Here is a 20,517-nt window from a genome sequence, read left to right as displayed (position 1 = left end):
AGTTTATCATCTTTTTTTCTGATGTGTTATTTTTTCTAGGGAGCTATTTTGTTAAGGGACTATTTTGTCTAGGGGTTATTTTGTGGGAGGGGCCATTTTGTCAAGGGCTATTTTGTTTCAAGGCTGTTTTATCAGGCTATTACATCCGGTGCCCTGGCTAAGTTATGCAATTTGCAGGACATTCATGACCTCTCCTTCTCAACTTTTATTCCTCTCTTCTATCATTGTAACTGAATTCATCCACCTTTATGATGGCGGCTTCCAGGTCTATGATCTCATTAACAAGACTTTGAACATTCACACACACACTTCTAATTCACCATGATAATGCTCTGTCTCCCTCTGTCTTTTTATTTTTTCCATTATTTTATCGATCACATTTTGGATTTGAATCTACTGAGCACTTAACTTTTTTTTATTTCAAATGTTTTTTTTTGTGGAGATCAGATTGTGTCCCCCCCCCCCACCCCCTTGCATAGTTTTAATAACTAAGTATGACTTGAAACAGTAGCTAAGAACCATGGTACTCTTCTTGGATGGATGCAAACCATCTCTTTTTAAAGATCCTTATTCCTTATAGGTACATCTCCAGATCCCAATGTACCCAAAACTTGCACTCTCTCATTAAATCTTTTACCTTGCATTGAAGTACTTTGGAGGGGCCACTTCATTCTGATCTCCTGTTGCAAGCAAGCTGCTGTTTTGTAGTTAATTATGGTTACAGCTACTTTCCAATAGTCCTTTCCAACTTCTTGAATTGTCTTTAGTAGCTCAACATTTGATAAGTAATTTGTAAGTAGGTATTTAATAATATACAGGCAGCCTCTCTTTTGCATTCCTCTAGCAAACTTTTCTATCATTTGCTATTCCTGCATTCCAAGGCTCCTGGAAGGCAAATGAGTTTCCTCCATCAGCTGTTTATTATCCACTTTTAAAGAACATATTTGTTTTTCCTTTGAGATCCTGCCAGGTACATGTGTCCTGAATTGGCCACTGATGGAGACAGAACACTGGGATTGATGGACCTTTGGCCTAAAATAGTATAGCAGTTCTTATGTTTTTCCTACAGTGGATAACTTCTACTGTAACCCCTATGCTTGGTACCTCCATAAGAATATATAATCATCGCCATCCTGGGATAGACTGAAGATCCATCAGGCCCTGTATCCTGTTTCCAACAGTGCCCAATCCAGGTCACAAGTACCTGGAAAGATCCCAAAAGATGTTGCGTTTGAACAACAAACACATAATTAAAGCGTTGTTCAGAAACAAGCCCTGGCAGGCAATCTGTGATCCAGTGAGTTTTCCAAAATCCCACAGTGCGATGAGCTCGCCTACATTTTTGGGTTAGTTTGCTAATTATGCTCAATAGGCCACACTTGAGTTCTTATTTTAAGAAAGTATAGCTCAGCTGTAAGCATGGTAACTTCCTCTACAAGATAAAAAGTTTCACGGAGTCAAGCAAGAAAATATTTAATTATGAAATAAAAAATGTTACAAAATATTTCCTTCTATTTAAATAATCCGAATTCTGGTTTACAATTTGTCTCCGTTTCCATTCTTCTAAAAGCCCTGCAATGGTGAAGAATTCATCATGTCTCCTTGTATGAGAGATCCTTTTTATAGGTGGAAATATATTTGTAAATCTCATCTAAAATTACTATGCAATCAAGTACACTGCACAGGAAGCTGTGGCATCTAGATCTGTAAGAGTAGTGCCACTCCAGCTAATACCCATTTGGAAGGGTTTTCCTTTGTTTTGAGGTTAAAAGTCCAGACATAAGTAGGTCCTCTCTGTCGGGTCTTGTATACCGGGCATGCATACACATTGCGAATGTCCTGCTTTTCCACAGGGATAGCACGGATAAAAATCACTGGCATCGGAGGTGTCAGGTCCTTTAGTCTAGCATCAGTGATTATTCCAGTCTGTCAAATATAAGAAGAAAGAAAGAAAGAGAATTTTACTTAACACACATACGTCAGTAAATATTCTGGGGGATAAAAACTATGGCATGAGTGAACTGTCCTAAGGATACAAAAAGGGCAATTCTATAAATTGGCACCTTTTTGGCACCTCACTGTAGCACAGGATGCACCAATTCTATAACGGCATTACTGTGACCTGATAGTGTTATAGAATTCTACTGCAAATCCTGCAGTGGCATGCCAAAAAGAAGGCTCACCTGCTTATGCTAGGTCAATGCCAGGTGTAAGTGGCTGCACCATTCAATGCATGTATCTTGTAGAGGAGAAAGGGACTGCATGGGGGAAGAGCATGGGCAGCATATGGCATGTCAAGCACCAATGCTAGTATTCTATAAGATGCTTGCATTGGTGCTCGACATGCCCATGCTCTTCCCCAATGCAGTCCCTTTCTCTTATAGTGCACACACGTCTGTATTTATGTGGGACAAATGTGTGCAAGTGCACCTTTTGCCATGAAAGCTTTTTCCACCTTTGAAAGTGGCTGTAGGTGCTGGGGTGCAGAGCCTGCTAGATGCTCTTCCCTCTTCATCTGCTTTTTTTTGTTTGTTTTCATTTTCACCCCTACATTGTCTTCTCATGACTGGGATTGGAAACATTAGGAGTAATTCTAGATCTAGGTGCAGGGAGGTGCACATGGTGGTGTTCTAGCCACTTCAGGATACCCATAATGTTCATGAGATAAATTAGCATGCCCTACCTCCATTGTAAGCAAATTTATCTCATGCATATTCATTACAGTTATCCTGAAAACCAGACTGGCTAGGTGTGTCCCGAAGATTGGGTTGAGAATCCCTGGCATAGACAGAGTTTGGGAACAGCACAGGTGGAGTGCATATGTATGCGCTTAAATTATAAATTGATATCATGTATGCATGTATGTGCTAACATCAAGGCACAAGCATTTACATCAGGTATAAGAAGGCGGCATATAAAGTCCCTGACCCTTTTGAATATTGACCTGGAACAGTACATACAGAGATTTCTCCCCTGATTAGCTTACCTAGCCTTCCTTCACCCATGCACTTCTTTCTCTGATTACCTTTTATAGATTTTTTCTAAGGGAGGGGGATCAGGGTCCTCACTTATAAACCTTATTGGATTAGGATAAATGATCCTCTTCTAAAGAACAGCACCTGGCTGCCTTAGCACAAAGCTATGTCTTGAGTAGATTGTAAGCTTCAGAAAGTAGGGACTGTCCACGAAGGGGCAGTTTTATAAAAGGGTGCCTATGTTGGGCCTATTTTATATGTGAATATGTACCTTTATAAAAATAGCTTACCCAAAAGCTCCTGCACAGCCCTGTGCCTGCTCCAAGGTAGGAATAACTTTGTGCATTTAAGTGCCGGTCCTGCCCCTGCTCACTTTCTGTCTGCCATGTTGATTCCAGGTTCTCCTTCCCTCTCCCATCTCACCCCAAGTCCTCTTTACTCTGCTTTAACTACTCCACACCATGGTCTCTTCCTCATTTCTCTACCTCCCCAACTCCCAAGCCATCCTCTTGTGACATTCAGTACTATTTTCTCATTGGGTCCTTTTTGATTCCAGGTGCTCCTTTCACTCATACCCAGCTGGTCTCCCTCTCCTGGGTACCAATCCCACCTTCTTCTCCTTCTTTCCTGGCCAACAGGTGGATGGTGGTCGTTCAAGAGCTCCACCACTTCCACTTCTATTTCCACTTCCTTGACCTAACTGTAGAGATTTCCACCTAAGAATGTCTTGTCTTTCACATCCTCAAGCCAGCCTAAGGCCTGCAACCAGGAAGATTTATAGGCAGTGTTTCAAAGACACTGAAGGTCTTGTGGACCAGATGTTTCTTGTATCCGTCAGTGAATTCCTGGGCCCCTTCCAGGACTCTGTTCAAGTAGTGCTTCATGCAGATTCGGTAGGATTGCATGTGGGTCATATTTTATGAGGCATTCTCAGCTGATATCAACTCCCTTCAAAACCCAGAATACCAAACACTCTGTATGTCATTATGTTGCTATAAACGTCTTCAAATGGCTGAAATTATGCTTTTTTAACAAGTGCTGTAAAAACACCAATAATAATGGATTTTAATTCTGCATAAAAGATGAGTAATTAAGATCTCAAGTGGCCTGACAGGCTGAAGCCTCATGTCAGAAACAAAACGATTCTGTAATACTGGGTTGTGTTAAAATGAAATGCTGCTATTTCAGAACCCAGGCAATCGACTCAGATAATTAGCCTGACTTTTCAGACCTCAGCTGCCTTGACTCAAGTTGTCATGGCCTGACACAGCAAAGGGCAACACATACAGCTTGTTTCACACTTACAATTAATTGTACTGAAACTTATCATAAATAAACTAGAGGGTAATGGAACCTGCACAGATACCACCACTGTGGGATCAGAACCCCTGAGGTACCAATGGTTCCTTATCGTGCACATGATGGGGGAACTGTTAGAAACCACCAAAGGAAAAGAGAGTCACAGTGAGAAAAATAACATGAGTATGTGTTGCTAGTGAGATATAAGAAGAAGCTGTTTGGGAAACATGAGACCGGGATTTCCTGCAAGTTTCTAGATTCTTTCCCAAACTAGTTTGCTATAGATCTAAATCAGTTCCATAACACAGCTGAGTAAGAAACTTTGCTATGGGGCCTGGCAGTAACAACAGGTATGCAGGGACAAACTGCCCTATGGAGCATTTGGGCATGCCCCAGTGAGCTGAGTGTTGCCAGGAGGTGGGAACAAGAGCACCAGCAACAAGGGGAAGACAGCAGCAAAACCTAAGAGTGGGGTCTTCAAGCTGTTGCAGGAAGCAGTGGCATTCCTAGGCTGGCTGACACCCGGGGCGGATCGCCAATGGGCCCCCCCCCAGGTGCAGCGTGGCCCCCCCCCTGGTGAAATTACACCCCCCCCCGGGGGCAGCGCAACCCCCCCCCCCAGGTGCATTTATACCTGCTGGGGGGGTGCCACGCGTCTGTCGGATCCGAGTCCGCTCGTTCCCTGCTGCTCCCTCTGCCCCGGAAAAGGAAGTAACCTGTTCCACGCAGAGGGAACAGCAGGGAGGGAACGAGCGGACTCGGCCAACTGGCGCACGGCACCCCCCCCCCCCCCCAGCGGCGTGCACCTGGGGTGGACCGCCCCCACCCCCCCCCTTGGTTCGCCACTGGCAGGAAGTCTGTGCTGAAGGTGGAGGTGACCTGTACCTCCATTAGCAGCTTGACGTGCAGCTGCTGACTCAGGGCAGGCTTTGGATTGCTTCATTTGGCAGGCTTGGGGATCACCACCACCACCAGCTAAGGGAAGGAAGTAGAGATGCGATTGTTCTTGTTATGACTGTGTTCTTTCCTATTGGTTAATGGCGTTCCTTTCTAACTTTGATTTTATAATTATTGTACATTCCTTTGATTATTCAGTAAGTTTTAATAAACATAATTTATTTTTAGTGGGGGGAGGGAAGGCAGAGAAAAGAGAAGGCAGAGGAAATGAGGTGTCTAATGCTCACCTAGGTTAACAATTGCCCCTCCTCACCCAGAAAAAAATTGATTTTATCTAGGCTACTGCACTTTAAAATGGCCCCTCCCCACATAAAGCCTCTTTTAAATGCAGAAGTAGGGCGTTCCTAAACTTGTATGGCTATATATGCACATAAAGAACACATATCGTCAGCATGCGTCCTTACAGAGATATTCATGAAGGTGAAGAAGAGAATACAACCCTACACATCTGGAAGTTTGCAAAGTGTGTCTCCCAATATCAGAAAGATGATTACTTGCAGCGAATTCAATCTCAATGGAACTATTTGCATCAGCCTTTTTGCACTGTTTCAGCTTTGACCGACCCTTACTCTCACCCAAAAGCAAATCTTTCTTTGTCTCTAACTCCAGACATGTTTGCCTCACACTTCTTTAGGAAAGTGCAGAATATCAAGTGTGTGAAGCAATGAAGGCTTTATCTGCCTCTTGTATCTCAGCAGGAGAAGCCTAATGATTTGAGCAGCAGGGAAGCCTGATTTAAATCCCACTGCTGCTCTATGTGATCTTGGGCACCTCACTTAACTTTCCACTGTCTCAGATACAAACTAAGCTGTGGATACAGTAAGACTGCATTAGAGCCTTGTGTTGACACTTAGCGCACAGTTACCTAATGCAAAAATTTAGCTCCCCAATGTAGTAACCAAGTAGTATGCAAACAGTCCAGGTGCAAAAAAAATGTACGCTAACAGAGCAGAGTACACTGGATGCATGCACATGTGGGTTTATGCTAATGTCAATTGCAGGTCTTGTGCAAGACCTCTAGCAAATACTGGTGTAGACTCAACTCCCCAATCCTACCCTCCCTGCATACTCCAAACACTGTTGTCCCTGCTAGTCTAAGTGGACCCACTTGGACTTCCTACTCCTCTCCCTGCAGCTGAAACTAAATTCCTATAAATCTGAGGCAATTTAGACCTCATACCAAAGTGACTCATCTCCTGTTGCACCACTGATTGGAGGTAAATACATTCCACTAAAACACAATAGGGTCATTATTAAGCCTGTGACATCAGCTGTAGCAGGTAAATAAACACCAGCTGCCCCATATTCAGCTCTACTTAACTGGCCAGGAGCGGCTCCTGGCTGGTTAAATAGCCTTGTCGGCTAAGCACTAATATTCAAAGCAATATTTATTTATTTAAAATATTATATTCCACACAATCAATTGTTCTAGGTGGATAGCAATTTATACATTCATAATATATAAAACCAACATCTTATATTTGAACATACAAAATACCTCCTACACACTCTCCATATGAATCATACATTAAAATAACCAATGCAAGTCGCATCTTAAATACAGTAATAGCGCAATTCCTGTCATGTTAATTCAATTCTTTCACCTCCCCATATTTTTGTATAAAAAGATATATAAGATCCATATTGTTTGATGTTTATTGTGAAAGTTCAATAAAGACTTCTTTCAAATAAAAAAAAAAAGATATGCTTTTAAATCCCGTTTGAACTGTTTTACATCTTGAATCCTTCTTAGCCTCAATGGTAAATTATTCCACAATGAGGGATCTGCTACATAAAAAATGTATGATCTGAACTCAGCTTTATTGGCTGAATATTAGTGTTTAGCAGCTAGCTCAGTCACCGGCTATGTCATGTGACATAGCCAGATAGTGCCAATATTCATCGGCTGCCTGGCTACGTTTAGCGGCCAGACAGACTCACATAAATAGCTGGTCTATCTTTGCCTGCTATAACTTAGCCAGTCAGCCAATGAATATTGGCTTAACCAGCTGTGTACATGGTGGCCAAAAAAAATCAGAAATTCAATGCTGGGTTCGCCGCTGACCGTAGGAGTTAACTGGGCTGCCTTCCACAGTCTCAATATCGGACCCAGATATTTAGTGCTGGTATCTGGATGGTACTGAATATCTGGAAATCAGCGTTGACCTATGGTGCTGTCCAGATAGTGCCATGACAGTCAGAAGATATATTTGGTGGCACTATCCAGTTAGTGCCACTGAATATTCTACCAGTTGGCGGCGCCTGCTAACTGGATAAGTGAATATCAGCCAGTACATTAATATCTTGGGGACACTGATTATTGATTGGCTCACATTCAGTACCCAAGTTTCGTTCTTGGAGAGGAAATTTATATTTGCCCTCCAGAAACTATGAGGCCGTTTCTTAGTGTAAAAAATCTCCGCAGTCTCACTCAGTCTTAGATCATCAACCACCTTGATTACTATAGCTCTCTATGCTGGCATCACTTCCATTCCGCGTAACACAAGACTATCTCTACTTCAGGAAGCAGGTGAAAGCTTGGCTCTTCAAACAAGCCTTTAACGGAAGAAGTAACTAACTTGTTAGTCTCACTCACATACACAAGGATTGACTCAGGCTGCACATACTGCAGCGGGACATGTTTATCCACTCCTACCCTAGCTGAGATAATATTTAACCATCTCTCTGACCTCATGTGCAACTTTCTTCAAATCAATCACCTTACTTTCTAATTCTTCCTACTTTCTTACTCATCTATATGTTACAACTTTGCCTTACCCTTCACTACCAATTATAATGTTCTAGCACATATTGTGTTGTCATTGCAAGTAGTATACCATGCCATACTTTCTATTGTGGTTTGAATATTTTTACTGCTCTAATTGCCTATTGCTCATGTTTGATCTATTCTTACTGTACACCGCCTTGAGTGAATTCCTTCAAAAAGGCGGTAAACAAATCCTAATAAATAAATAATAAATAAATTTGCATCTTGAGACTTCTGCTCATTTTAAATACCACTTGGGAGAGGGGGAGTTATCAATGTGGGCTACCAATAAGACAAGTTTTACCACTAATTTGTGCTATTTTAGCACAGGTCCCATTTTATGCAATCAGACCTAGTTACTAATAACCAAGGCTAACAGTAAAATAATCCATCTTAACAGTAGCCCACATTGATCATAGGGTTGCCAACTAGATCCAGATTCGCCCAACAGGGTTGATCCAGTCCTGGTCTCATCCCACTGCATGCAGGGACTGTGGTTCTGATTTCCCCCATTGGATTCTCTAAGAAAAGCAAGGCTACAAGCCCTTGCATACACTGGGGTATGCCCAAGACTGGATCAACCCTGTTGGACGAATCTGGATCTAGTAGGCAACCCTAAGTGATCACTCTCCCCTCCACCAAGATCCTCTCAAATATATCCCTGGCATCGAGGGTGAGTTCATTCTTATCAAGATATGCACAGATTTAAGTCATGCAGAAATATTACCCCAATATTTTTCTCTGCCTTTTCCCTAGTGTTTTCAGTACTTCTTTATAAATTACCCCCCCCCCCCCCACCAATTAAAGCTGTTCTTTCAGTAAAGCATTGCCAAATAAAATGATGTTTCTTGAAAGGTTATTTCCATGGAGATTCAGAATCAGATCTCATGTCACTCAGCCCTTTCAAAGAACAAATGAGACTGACTGTGTGCTCTCTAATTGCTTTTTTTTTTAAAACATTGTTTTCAAATAGAAGCAGAATTAAAAAGATTTCATCCAAAACCTTATTGCAAGATACTCTTATATCGAACTGTGGTAAATAAATAGCCTATTTCCAACTGTAAAAAGCAGCAAATAACAAAAATAGAGCACATAAAAGGTTTTATTTTATCAATATTCTATTATTCCTGTATGAAATGCTTGGATTCTTTTTGTTTGACTGTTCTTTGCTGTATTTAATTCCTTTTAGTTATCCAGCAAATTCTGATGGGAAGATGCTGTATTCATAAATATTACAGCTATTGCCATCACCCTGTGGCTATGGATTCATGCTGAAGAGAGTACAAAATGTCTTAATATGATTTAGAAATATACATGCAGCAATCTCTAATCTGGATGACCTGGTACTCATTTCTGGATCTATGTAACAACTTGAAATGGGGAGGAGAAGCAGTGCAATTAGTTTCCTATTTCTGGCGGGCATGGAGAGGTACAAGAGTGAAGGAGATGGAGAGGAATTTTAATAATATGGTGCTTAAAAATCTGGAATTGCATACCTATTCATGCCTATGTGCCTTTAAAAAAAATAAGCTCCTGGAATGCATGAGTTTTAGTCTCTGGTATCCAAAACTGATATTGTGATGTCATAATGCCTCATTCCACCAGTGCCTAAGAGCCATCCTTATCAGTGATGGCTTCATTGCTCTATATTTGGCTTACTTTTATTACATGTAGCAATGATTTTGATTTCTAGAGACATTTCCAAGGAAAACTGTAGTCTGGACACCGATACTAATACTATTCTGTGGGTGAAAAACTTTAGAGGGGCTGATCCACCTTAATTATTGCTGGAATAGGAGGTCCCTTCTAACATGTCCTCAGAAAGGAAACAGTGTTTCCCCTTAATTTCTTCCCTGACCAGTTAGTAATATGTAAAGATTAAGCTCAGGGGAAAGAAAGCAGTGAGATCCTGCTGAACAGCATACTGAGTTGAGTACGGAATTTGCTAGAATTGTGAGTGGGTTTGGCACAGCAGAGAGCCTGGTGAGATGGTGCTATACAGAATATAATAGAAAGGTAACAGATCCACAAATAATGCGAGTAGTTTCTGATCAGAAGCGAGGGTGGTGATAGAGTGCCCTCTTTCAGGCAACCTTTTGTTCGCTAAAAAACAGAAATGTTTTTCACATTCTATAAAATACAATTCAAAATGCATTACAGTAGGAGTTTGTTTTCCTGATCTAAACAACATACTCTACACTTTAAATGTGAAAGAACAATTACAAAGTCAAAAATAATTATTGATTTAAAAAATGAAAATCTTAATTGCAAAAGTCATTACACTAATATAGGAAACCTCACTTCCTGCTGCTGATCCTCCTGTTTTATAGGAATTTTTTTTTTAAACACCTCCCCAATATGTTCTGTTTGTGTTTCATGAAGCTGGTTTAGTACACATGGTACTGTTTGCACATAATAATAACAATAATAATACCGAAGGATTTATCTTGATGGAACAAGAACAGGCATTTTGAAAAAAATGCAATAAAGGCTAAAATTGATAAAATATCCAATGACAGCAGGTGCTGCCTTTGCAAAGAAGCTGAAATGACTGTGGACCCTCTAGTCACATGATACACTGGAATATCTGTACATAACTTGTGACAAGGCTACATCCCCGATGTATAGAGTGAAGCAGCAGAACCATGAACTACATATCCCAGAATGCATTTCCAGTCCTAGCAGTGAGATCCCAGGGGATAGGCAAGCTGGCATATACCGTCTCTGACCACAAGAGGGAGGGTGAATGAAGGAGCCAGTTCCCGGGACCAGCAATCTGTATATCATGCTGCCCACCTGTAATAGGGAGGGGTGGGCTGAGAAGCAGGAGGAGGATTGGATGGAAGAGGGAATTAATCAGCCTGAGCAGGGGAAGAAAGCAGAATGGAATGGGAGCTTGAGAGCTGAGGAAGGCAGCCCCTGAAGGTTTGGAACCTACATGGTTTTGGGAATTTATTTTGGTTTAAACCCTGCTTAAGAAGAGAAGCCTGGTTTTCTTTTGGGGAAACCCTGAGTGGTGGGGGAATTACTACCCTGTTTTGAAACCTGATTATTGTGAGAACCTCTGAAGTTGGAAGGCTTGTTTATGAAGGAGGGCTGCCTGGTGGGAAGAGGGGTTCAGTTCAGGTGGAGAGGAGCAGTGCAGGCTGAAAATCCTTGGGCAAGACAGGTCCCTAAAGAACTGAAGCAGGCTGAAATACCTTGGGTGGAAGGAAGTCCCAAAAGTATTGAACCTCCTGAAAGTAAAGGCTGCTTGGTGATTAACACTGTCTTGAGGGGAAATCCTGCTTGTGGGACAAGTACTATTTGTTTGCTACTGACTGGGACCAAAAAAGCAGGGATTTCCAAAGGACTATTGCATTCCCCTCCGGGAAGGGGGCAAAGTCTTTGTGTAATTGGCTGATATACTAAGCAAGGCAGAACAGCCCTGCCAGGGAAGCAAGTCTCTACTCTGGAGTGAAGTTTTGTTTATGAATCTGGAAAATAAAGGAATGTTTTTGAAGTATTTCCTGGTGGCAGTTTTGGGAAGTTCTGGCTATTCATGGGAGGCAGCTTCCTCCCCCATACTTGAGCAGCGGGCCCATTTACAAACTACATAAGTATTGCCATACTGGGAAAGACCAAAGGTCCATCAAGCCCAGCATCTTCTTTCCAACAGTGGCCAATCCAGGTCACAATATACCTGGCAAGATCCCAAAAAAGTACAAAACATTTTATTCTACTTATCCCAGAAATAGTGGATTTCCCCCAAGTCCATTCAATAACGGTCTATGGACTTTTCCTTTAGGAAGCTGTCCAAACCTTTTTAAAACTCCAATAAGCTAACCGCCTTTACCACATTCTTTGGCAATGAATTCCAGAGTTTATTTATTGCATTTGTATCCCACATTTTTCCACCTATTTGCAGGCTCAATGTGGCTTACATTATGCCGTAGTGGCGATCGCCATTTCCGGGATGAGAAATACAAAGTGGTATTGCATTTTCTCTGATTCGTTTTAAATTTACTACATTGCAGCTTCAACGCATGCCCCCTAGTCCTAGTATTTTTGGAAACCGTAAACAGACGCTTCACATCTACCCATTCAACTCCACTCATTATTTTATATACCTCTATCATATCTCCCCTCAGCCGCCTTTTCTCCAAGCTGAAGAGTCCTAGCCGCTTTAGCCTTTCCTCATAGGGAAGTCGTTCCATCCCCTTTATCATTTTACTAAGCAGCAGGAAGACCACCCATGGGCTTACCGCACACCATTCTGAAGCTACAACTGGCCCAATGCAGGTGCTAGCAGTAGTTCCACCCCAGCGTGTGGCATTTCCGGCGCTAGCGTAAATATTCAAAAACTATTTCTGCATGGGGTTACCCTGCGGTAATCGGGCAGCGTCACACACTACTTGGGTTAGTGCACCACCGGGTTAGTGCAGGAGCCCTTACCGCCACCTCAATGGATGGCGGTAAGTGCTCCCCCCCCCCCCCCCCCCCCGGTATGTCCATAGCCATGCAGTAAAAGCAATGTTACTACATGGCCATGTCTTTTTTTCTGCCTTTTTACTTGCTGCAGTAAAAAGGACCTCGGCATGCAGCAAAAATGGCTCCCACAGCTAGCGCAGGAACCTCAAGTGAGGATCATAGATGAGGCAATACCAGGAGACAGATGTGTAGAAGACAAACAGTTGGAGAAAATTATGAAATACTAAGACTGAAGTTGTGTGACTGGCAAAAAATCCCCAGTTGTGGTTCTCATAGTAATTGGTTTTCTTACAGCAACATCAAAAGACCTGGAACAACATCTGGACACACTGGTATTGTCAACTACAGAAAGTTGCGCTTCTTGCAACTGCCCACATCCTCCAAGATACGCCTGAACATCCTAGGTTCTTGGGAAGGACTCAATATTTAGAACATCAAATCAGCCAAGTGCATCTGGCAGGTTGTGCAAGGCCATAATAATAATAATCATAATAATTAGATTATAAACTTCAGAGTAGGGATTCTCCAATATGGGGTAATTTTATAGGTGACTTGAAAATGCAGAACAGCATTTTACACTTAGAACTTGTCCTAGACTGGGGATGGGGGTGGGGAAGAAGGGTACGAAGAGGGGTTAGGGAGGGGGGGGCTTTTGTTAAAAAAGAAGATCCTGTGCTGTTGTACAGATGTTATCTGGCTCTCATTTATATAATGGTGTTTTATGTTTGATGTATATTCTGTTGTTTTCTGGATCGCCAATAAAGAAATTTCCAAAAAGAAAAAGTAGGTACTCATAAAACACAGAGCCTACTGATCTGCAATATATGCACAGCATCCCCGGGGACAGGAGTAGCACCAATGTGTTTATTTTATAGCACACATGCACAGATTTCTATTTGCTCTGGAACACGTGAAAATGCTATTATATAGCTCTATATGCCTATAAAATCATCCTCCCTGTGTTTTGTAAAGCACTCCATATGCCTGGTAGTATTTTAAAGATCACAGTAATAATAAGAACCAGTCAGACCTGGTTATTCCATGTCAAGTCATCTTTATTTTTATAGCCAGAATTCAGGGTAATAGCTTCTGAAGTTTTTTTTTTTTTTTTTTAAATGACTTGGTGGCAAATTATTTAATTGCTACAAGATGCTTAATACTAGTTTTCAGCTGGCACCTCTGTAATTTTGCATAGTACACAGAAAAGAAAGAGAGTTCTCTTTGCATTTGAGTTTTCAGTGGTCTGCCTACATCGAAAAACTAATGCACTTGTCAGCACTACACTTACTTGCTGGCATAAATTCAGCTAATTTAAAGACGTTGCTGTGTAATCTAAATTGCAGCAACAAAAACACCTTTTTCTCCCTGGGTACATTTGCAAGACCATTCTACTGTGAGAATATGAGTGGTGAGCAGGCCCTCCAGGTATTCATATACACCTGACAACAGATGGCATAGCTTCTATAGCTCTTCAATTGCAACATGTCTAGTTTATCAGTTAGTTTCCTCTCTCATGTTTTTGCTTTAAACATATTCTTTCATACCGGCATGGAGAGTGGAATTTGAGTATCCACTATTGTATATATACATTGTCGGGGTAGCTTTGAAAGGCATTTGAGAGCATAGAACAGCATTTTACGTGCATAAACTGTCTTCTAAAAATGCCCAGATCATAATGCACAAATTTACAATCATATAGCTTGTATAAGTTTATCAAGCCTGCGGATATACATATGGCTGGAGTGGGGTCAGCGGTGGGGTGAGGGGGAGGGCTGGGGCAGGGCGGCATTTTATTTTTTGTGTCCATTTTTTTTGTCTCCATAAATATGGTAACCCTACACAAATATATCAGTGCACAAAGATATACAGACACACACAAAACATTAACATACAAGCAGAGACAGGCACATGCACACACACAAACACACACAGGCAGAAGGGTTGCAAATAATTTGATGAATCATGATCTGTATTCTTTCCCCACTATAACCTCTGTCTCTGATTAATATGCAATCAGTTCTCTTTGTTTCCCCCTCACCATGCTGCCTCTCCCCCGTGCCTCCTATATGGTTCTGTCCCTACTACTGCTGACCGCCACCTTAAGAACTTTATATTTTAGAAGAACACAGCAACAAGGGAAACGTGTTATATAGAAACAAACCCTTTCCAAAGGAAATCAAATTGTAGAACTAAAAGAAATTATATGAAGCTGTAAGGAGCCAACTCGAGCAACATCAACAATCTTTTTTTTCCACTAAAAGGGTGAGGGATGCCTGTAATGCCCTCCTCAAAGAGGAGTGGAGATAAAAAAAAATGTTGATGGAATTCAAAAAAAGTGTAGGGTAAACACAGAGATTCCTCTTTAATGGAAGAGTATGAAAATCAAGCATAGACTGTGTCAGCTCAAAACAGCAGTGGAATGACTTTTTTGTACTTCTAAGTCAGGAGATTCCATGAATGGACTGGCATTTACAACCCTATACAAAGGCATGGGGGAGTAACCAGTACAGAGGGGACGTTACAATCTTAACTACCTTATGGACAGACTATAAGTGCCATCTATTCTTTATCTACTACCATGTATTATGTTACCATAAGCACACTAAATAGAAGGAGGACTGGAATTCTTGCTGACAGCTTACATGCCGAAGCTCCTTTTTATGTTTGTTTTAACTGAGATCATTACCTTTAGAAGTTCACAACTAGATTTGGGTGACATAACCGCTGGATTTTATGATGCCTGACGCAGGCATCTTGCCGAAACATGGCCGTGTCGAGTCTGACCCTCTATGCCATCATTATTTGTAGCAGAGTTTTTGCATTGTGCACTAATTGTTGTTGAATATATTAAAAGGATATTTCAAATATAAGGTTCTTTTCTGTTGCATTTTGTTTTGTGTTCCCCCTCATTTCTCTATTTCTCTCAGAGATTTATGTTATGAGAAGAATGGTGAAAAAAAACTTAGAGGAGCGGCTGCGAGGGTCAAAAATTTACATCAGGTATGGATGCTGTTCAAAAACACCATCCTGGAAGCCCAGGCCAAATATATTCCACATATTAAAAAAGGAGAACGGAAGACCAAACGACAGCCAGCATGGTTAAAAAGTGAGGTGAAGGAAGCTATTAGAGCTAAAAGAAAATCCTTCAGAAAATGGAAGAAGGAACCAACTGAAAATAATAAGAAACAGCATAAGGAAGGTCAAGTCAAATACAAAGCGCTGATAAGGAAGGCTAAGAAGGACTTCAAAAAAAAGATTGCGTTGGAGGCAAAAACACATAGTAAACATTTTTTTTAGGTATATTAAAAGCAGGAAGCCGGCAAAAGAATCGGGTTGGACCGCTAGATGACCGAGAACTAAAAGGGGCGATCAGGGAAGGCAAAGCCGTAGTGGAGAGATTAAATTAATTCTTTGCTTCGGTCTTCACCGAGGAAGATTTGGGTGGGATACCGGTGCCAGAAATGGTATTCAAAGCTGACGAGTCGGAGAAACTTAATGAATTCTCTGTAAACCTGGAGGATGTAATGGGGCAGTTCTACAAACTGAAGAGTAGCAAATCTCCTGGACCGGATGGTATTCATCCCAGAGTACTGATAGAACTGAAAAATGAACTTGCAGACTTATTGTTAGTAATATGTAATTTATCCTTAAAATCGAGCGTGGTACTAGAAGATTGGAGGGTGGTCAATGTAACGCCAATTTTTTTAAAAGGTTCCAGAGGAGATCCGGGAAATTATAGACCGGAGAGTCTGACGTTGGTGCCGGGCAAAATGGTAGAGACTATTATAAAGAACAAAATTACAGAGCATATTCAAAAGCATGGATTAATGAGACAAAGCCAACATGAATTTAGTGAAGGGAAATCTTGCCTTACCAATCTACTACATTTCTTTGAAGGGGTGAACAAACATGTGGAGAAAGGGGAGCCGGTTGATATTGTGTATCTGGATTTTCAGAAGGCGTTTGACAAAGTACCTCATGAAAGACTCCAGAGGAAATTGGAGAGTCATGGGATAGGAGGTAGTGTTCTATTGTGGATTAAAAACTGGTTAAAAGATAGAAAACAGAGAGTAGGGTTAAAAGGTCAGTATTCTCAATGGAGAAAGGTAGTTAGTGGGGTTCCCCGGGGGGGGGGGGGGGGGGGGGTCTGTGCTAGGAACGCTGTTTTTTAACATATTTTTAAATGACCTAAAGATGGGAGTAACTAATGGGGTAATTAAATTTGCTGATGACACAAAGTTATTCAAAGTCGTTAAATCGCGGGAGGATTCTAAAAAATTACAAGAGGACCATACAAGACTGGGAGATTGGGCGTCTAAATGGCAGATGATGCTTAATGTGAGCAACTGCAAAGTGATGCATGTGGGAAAGAGGAACCCGAATTATAGCTACGTCATGCAAGGTTCCACGTTAGGAGTCACGGACCAAGAAAGGGATCTAGGTGTTGTCGTTGATGATACGTTGAAACCTTCTGCTCAGTGTGCTGCTGTGGCTAAGAAAGCAAATAGAATATTAGGTATTATTAGAAAAGGAATGGAAAACAAAAATGAGGATGTTATAATGCTTTTATTTCGCACCATGGTGCGACCGCACCTTGAATATTGTGTTCAATTCTGGTCGCTGTATATCAAAAAAGATATAGTGGAATTAGAAAAGGTGCAGAGAAGGGCAACGAAAATGATAAAGGGGATGGGACAACTTCCCTATGAGGAAAGGCTAAAGTGGCTAGGGCTCTTCAGCTTGGAGAAAAAGCGGCTGAGGGGAGATATGATAAAGGTCTATAAAATAATGAGTGGAGTTGAACGGGTAGATGTGAAGCGTCCGTTTACGCTTTCCAAAAATACTAGGACTAGGGGGCATGCGATGAAGCTACAATGTAGTAAATTTAAAACGAATGGGAGAAAATATGTTTCTTCACTCAACGTGTAATTAAACTCTGGAATTCATTGCCAGAGAATGTGGTAAAGGCGGTTAGCCTAGCAAAGTTTAAAAAGGTTTGGACGGCTTCCTAAAGAGAAACATAGACCATTATTAAATGGACTTGGGGAAAATCCACTATTTCTGGGATAAGCAGTATAGAATATTTTTGTACTTTTTGGGATCTTGCCAGGCATTTGTGACCTGGATTGGCCACTGTTGGAAACAGGATGCTGGGCTTGATCGACCTTTGGTGTTTCCCAGTATGGCAATACTTATGTACTTATATGTACGGACAACAACTTTCCTTCTCCTCCTTCCTTATCAGGCACCCTTCCTTTCCCCCTTCCCCATCAGGCACCCCCCCCCCCCCCCCAAAAAATAATAAATTCAATACAGAAACTAGCTAAAGCATAAACTACCCAGCAACACAAGCAATAAGTAAAGGAGATACAAGTGCAAAATTACCAAAAGAGCTCTCTTCTGAAAAGCTATTTATAAAATGAATATTTATACGTCTTCAATCAGAGGCTCCAATAACTCTGTAATGATTCAGTAAGAGATCAAAAAGATGGAGTAGAGGGTGCAAACTGTAACACACAGTTTAAAAAGGTTTGGACGGCTTCCTAAAGAGAAACATAGACCATTATTAAATGGACTTGGGGAAAATCCACTATTTCTGGGATAAGCAGTATAGAATATTTTTGTACTTTTTGGGATCTTGCCAGGCATTTGTGACCTGGATTGGCCACTGTTGGAAACAGGATGCTGGGCTTGATCGACCTTTGGTGTTTCCCAGTATGGCAATACTTATGTACTTATATGTACGGACAACAACTTTCCTTCTCCTCCTTCCTTATCAGGCACCCTTCCTTTCCCCCTTCCCCATCAGGCACCCCCCCCCCCCAAAAAATAATAAATTCAATACAGAAACTAGCTAAAGCATAAACTACCCAGCAACACAAGCAATAAGTAAAGGAGATACAAGTGCAAAATTACCAAAAGAGCTCTCTTCTGAAAAGCTATTTATAAAATGAATATTTATACGTCTTCAATCAGAGGCTCCAATAACTCTGTAATGATTCAGTAAGAGATCAAAAAGATGGAGTAGAGGGTGCAAACTGTAACACACAGCAGAAATTCTTGGCAGCACAGCACATAACACCGTCAACATCTTTTCAGCTTCTCAAAGTATAAACACCATCAGGCAACTGTTTTGGATTAAAATCTTTTGACATCTTTGTATCTGCAGTCTTTTGCTGTTTTATATATACATATATATATATATACATACATGAGAATCCTTTTTCTTTAATGCAGCCAATGGCCTTAGGTTACCGTAAGTGGCCTGCCACTCATTAACAGATACAAACAACTGAGATTCCCAGGTGAGCTGCATATTTGGTTTATGAGGATGGGGAGGGGACTAGATGACAGAACACATGTAAAAGAATGACCTTCTGGAGAAGTAGGGGACATTTCAAACACAAAAGAGAAATGTTAAGAAACAGCTGCTAGGGCATTTGTTTTCTTCACCTTCACCACCCTAAGTTTAGGTGAGTAATTAAAGCATCAGACTAGACAATAAGAAAACTGTTGATTCAAATCCTTAGGGGAAAGCCATTTTGCTTCCTTAGGGCTCAGCAAAAATCTCTACTAATGACACTGCCTCACCAGGGTTCAGATGATCAGAAGCCCCGCGCTGTTCCAAACAGTGCTCTAAAAATAACACTAGAACAGCGCGCGCTTTACCGCCCCTATGATATGATAGACCTGCCACCCAGAAACGCTAAAAGATCATCCCGAACTTTCCTCAATCTCCACTTCCCTAACTGCAAAGGCATAAAATACAAAGTACTGCATGCACCAACCTTCTCTTATATGAGCACGCAAGTCTGGAACACACTACCATGCAACCTGAAAACGATCTACGAATTAACCGACTTCCGCAAACGATTGAAGACTTATCTCTTTGAGAAAATTTACTGCAAGGATCAAAACACATGAAGTCCACACACACTAACAGAAATGCATCAATACACCCTCTTCTGAATTCTCTTACCCCGTATTTTCTCCACAATTAATACTCCACCCACATATAAAATTGTTATACTCTAAGGTTTTCGTGCTATTGTTCTATCGCCCTATCTTTTCCCTATTGTAACATTCCATTGTTTCTACGCTCCAAATGATGTTTTGACTTGACTTTGTCTTCCCATAATTCCTCATAATGTAACCCATAATCGTACTGTAACACATTGTATTTCCATCATTCACAATGTATTGTAAGCCACACTGAGCCCGCAAATAGGTGGGAAAATGTGGGATACAAATGCAATAAAATAAATAAATAAATAAATAAAAAATATGAGATAATTTAAGCACGTTATTATCTCTGATCATAGGGTAAAAGTGCAGGAGGGTTGTGCCTGAGCACACTTGTTTGACAGGTCCGGGCTGTCAAAAGCAAGAGACTGGTGGCCTAGTGCCCTTCCGAACCTCACCCCAAGCCAGCGACACAAGTTCACGAGCCTGGAGATCTGGTGGATCTCGAGCCCCTCTAACCCCCTTCACACACCCCCAAAAAATCCCTGGCGGCCCAGTGGGCCACAAAAACACAAGCCTCCCAACCTGGTGGTCTAGCGGTCCCCTTCCCCACCTCCCCATACCTTAGTGGTGGAGGAGGTAGTAGTACATTCCCTCCTCTTCCAGCACCGCCTTGAAAATGGCAGCACCCAGTCCTGCCCAGTGGGATGAGCTGGGCGGGGCTTCACCACTATATAAGAAGGGTCCCAGTGTGGGTATCTCCCCCAAATCTTCCACAGTAAAGACAAAAGCAAATAATGTATATAGGTGGTTATCACATGCTAATGGCATTACTTCTAACTACTACAAGACCCACAGAAATAAAATGGGCTTATTGGCAGAAAACACACAATAACCATTAATAAATAACTTTCTTGTTACAGGCTTATCCTTTTTGAATGTCCCTTTTTATTCCCAGTCATCTAATAACCGAATTAACTCCCTCACAAGGTTCGTATTTCTAATGTACTTGAAAATTATTAGCTTTTGCCTCTTTGACAAGTTTTTAACTCACATTCTCTCTGGTTCTGCTTTACTAATGTTTTA

General features: G+C 41.4%; 1 protein-coding gene across 1 annotated transcript in view; it reads right to left on the bottom strand.

Annotated features, from left to right (window-relative positions):
* Nucleotides 1–1,512: 1,512 nt before the first annotated feature.
* The window catches only part of DNAH9 (dynein axonemal heavy chain 9), a 408,742-nt gene continuing 389,737 nt past the window's right edge, over nt 1,513–20,517 (bottom strand). The window contains exon 69 of the mRNA XM_030208005.1: nt 1,513–1,926. Coding sequence (XP_030063865.1) covers nt 1,699–1,926 — 228 coding nt within the window. The 3' untranslated portion in view covers nt 1,513–1,698. The remainder of the gene's footprint in view (nt 1,927–20,517) is intronic.

The sequence above is a fragment of the Microcaecilia unicolor genome, chromosome 6, assembly GCF_901765095.1.
Source record: "Microcaecilia unicolor chromosome 6, aMicUni1.1, whole genome shotgun sequence".
Taxonomy (NCBI): domain Eukaryota; kingdom Metazoa; phylum Chordata; class Amphibia; order Gymnophiona; family Siphonopidae; genus Microcaecilia; species Microcaecilia unicolor.
This window is presented reverse-complemented; position numbering and strand designations above follow the sequence as displayed.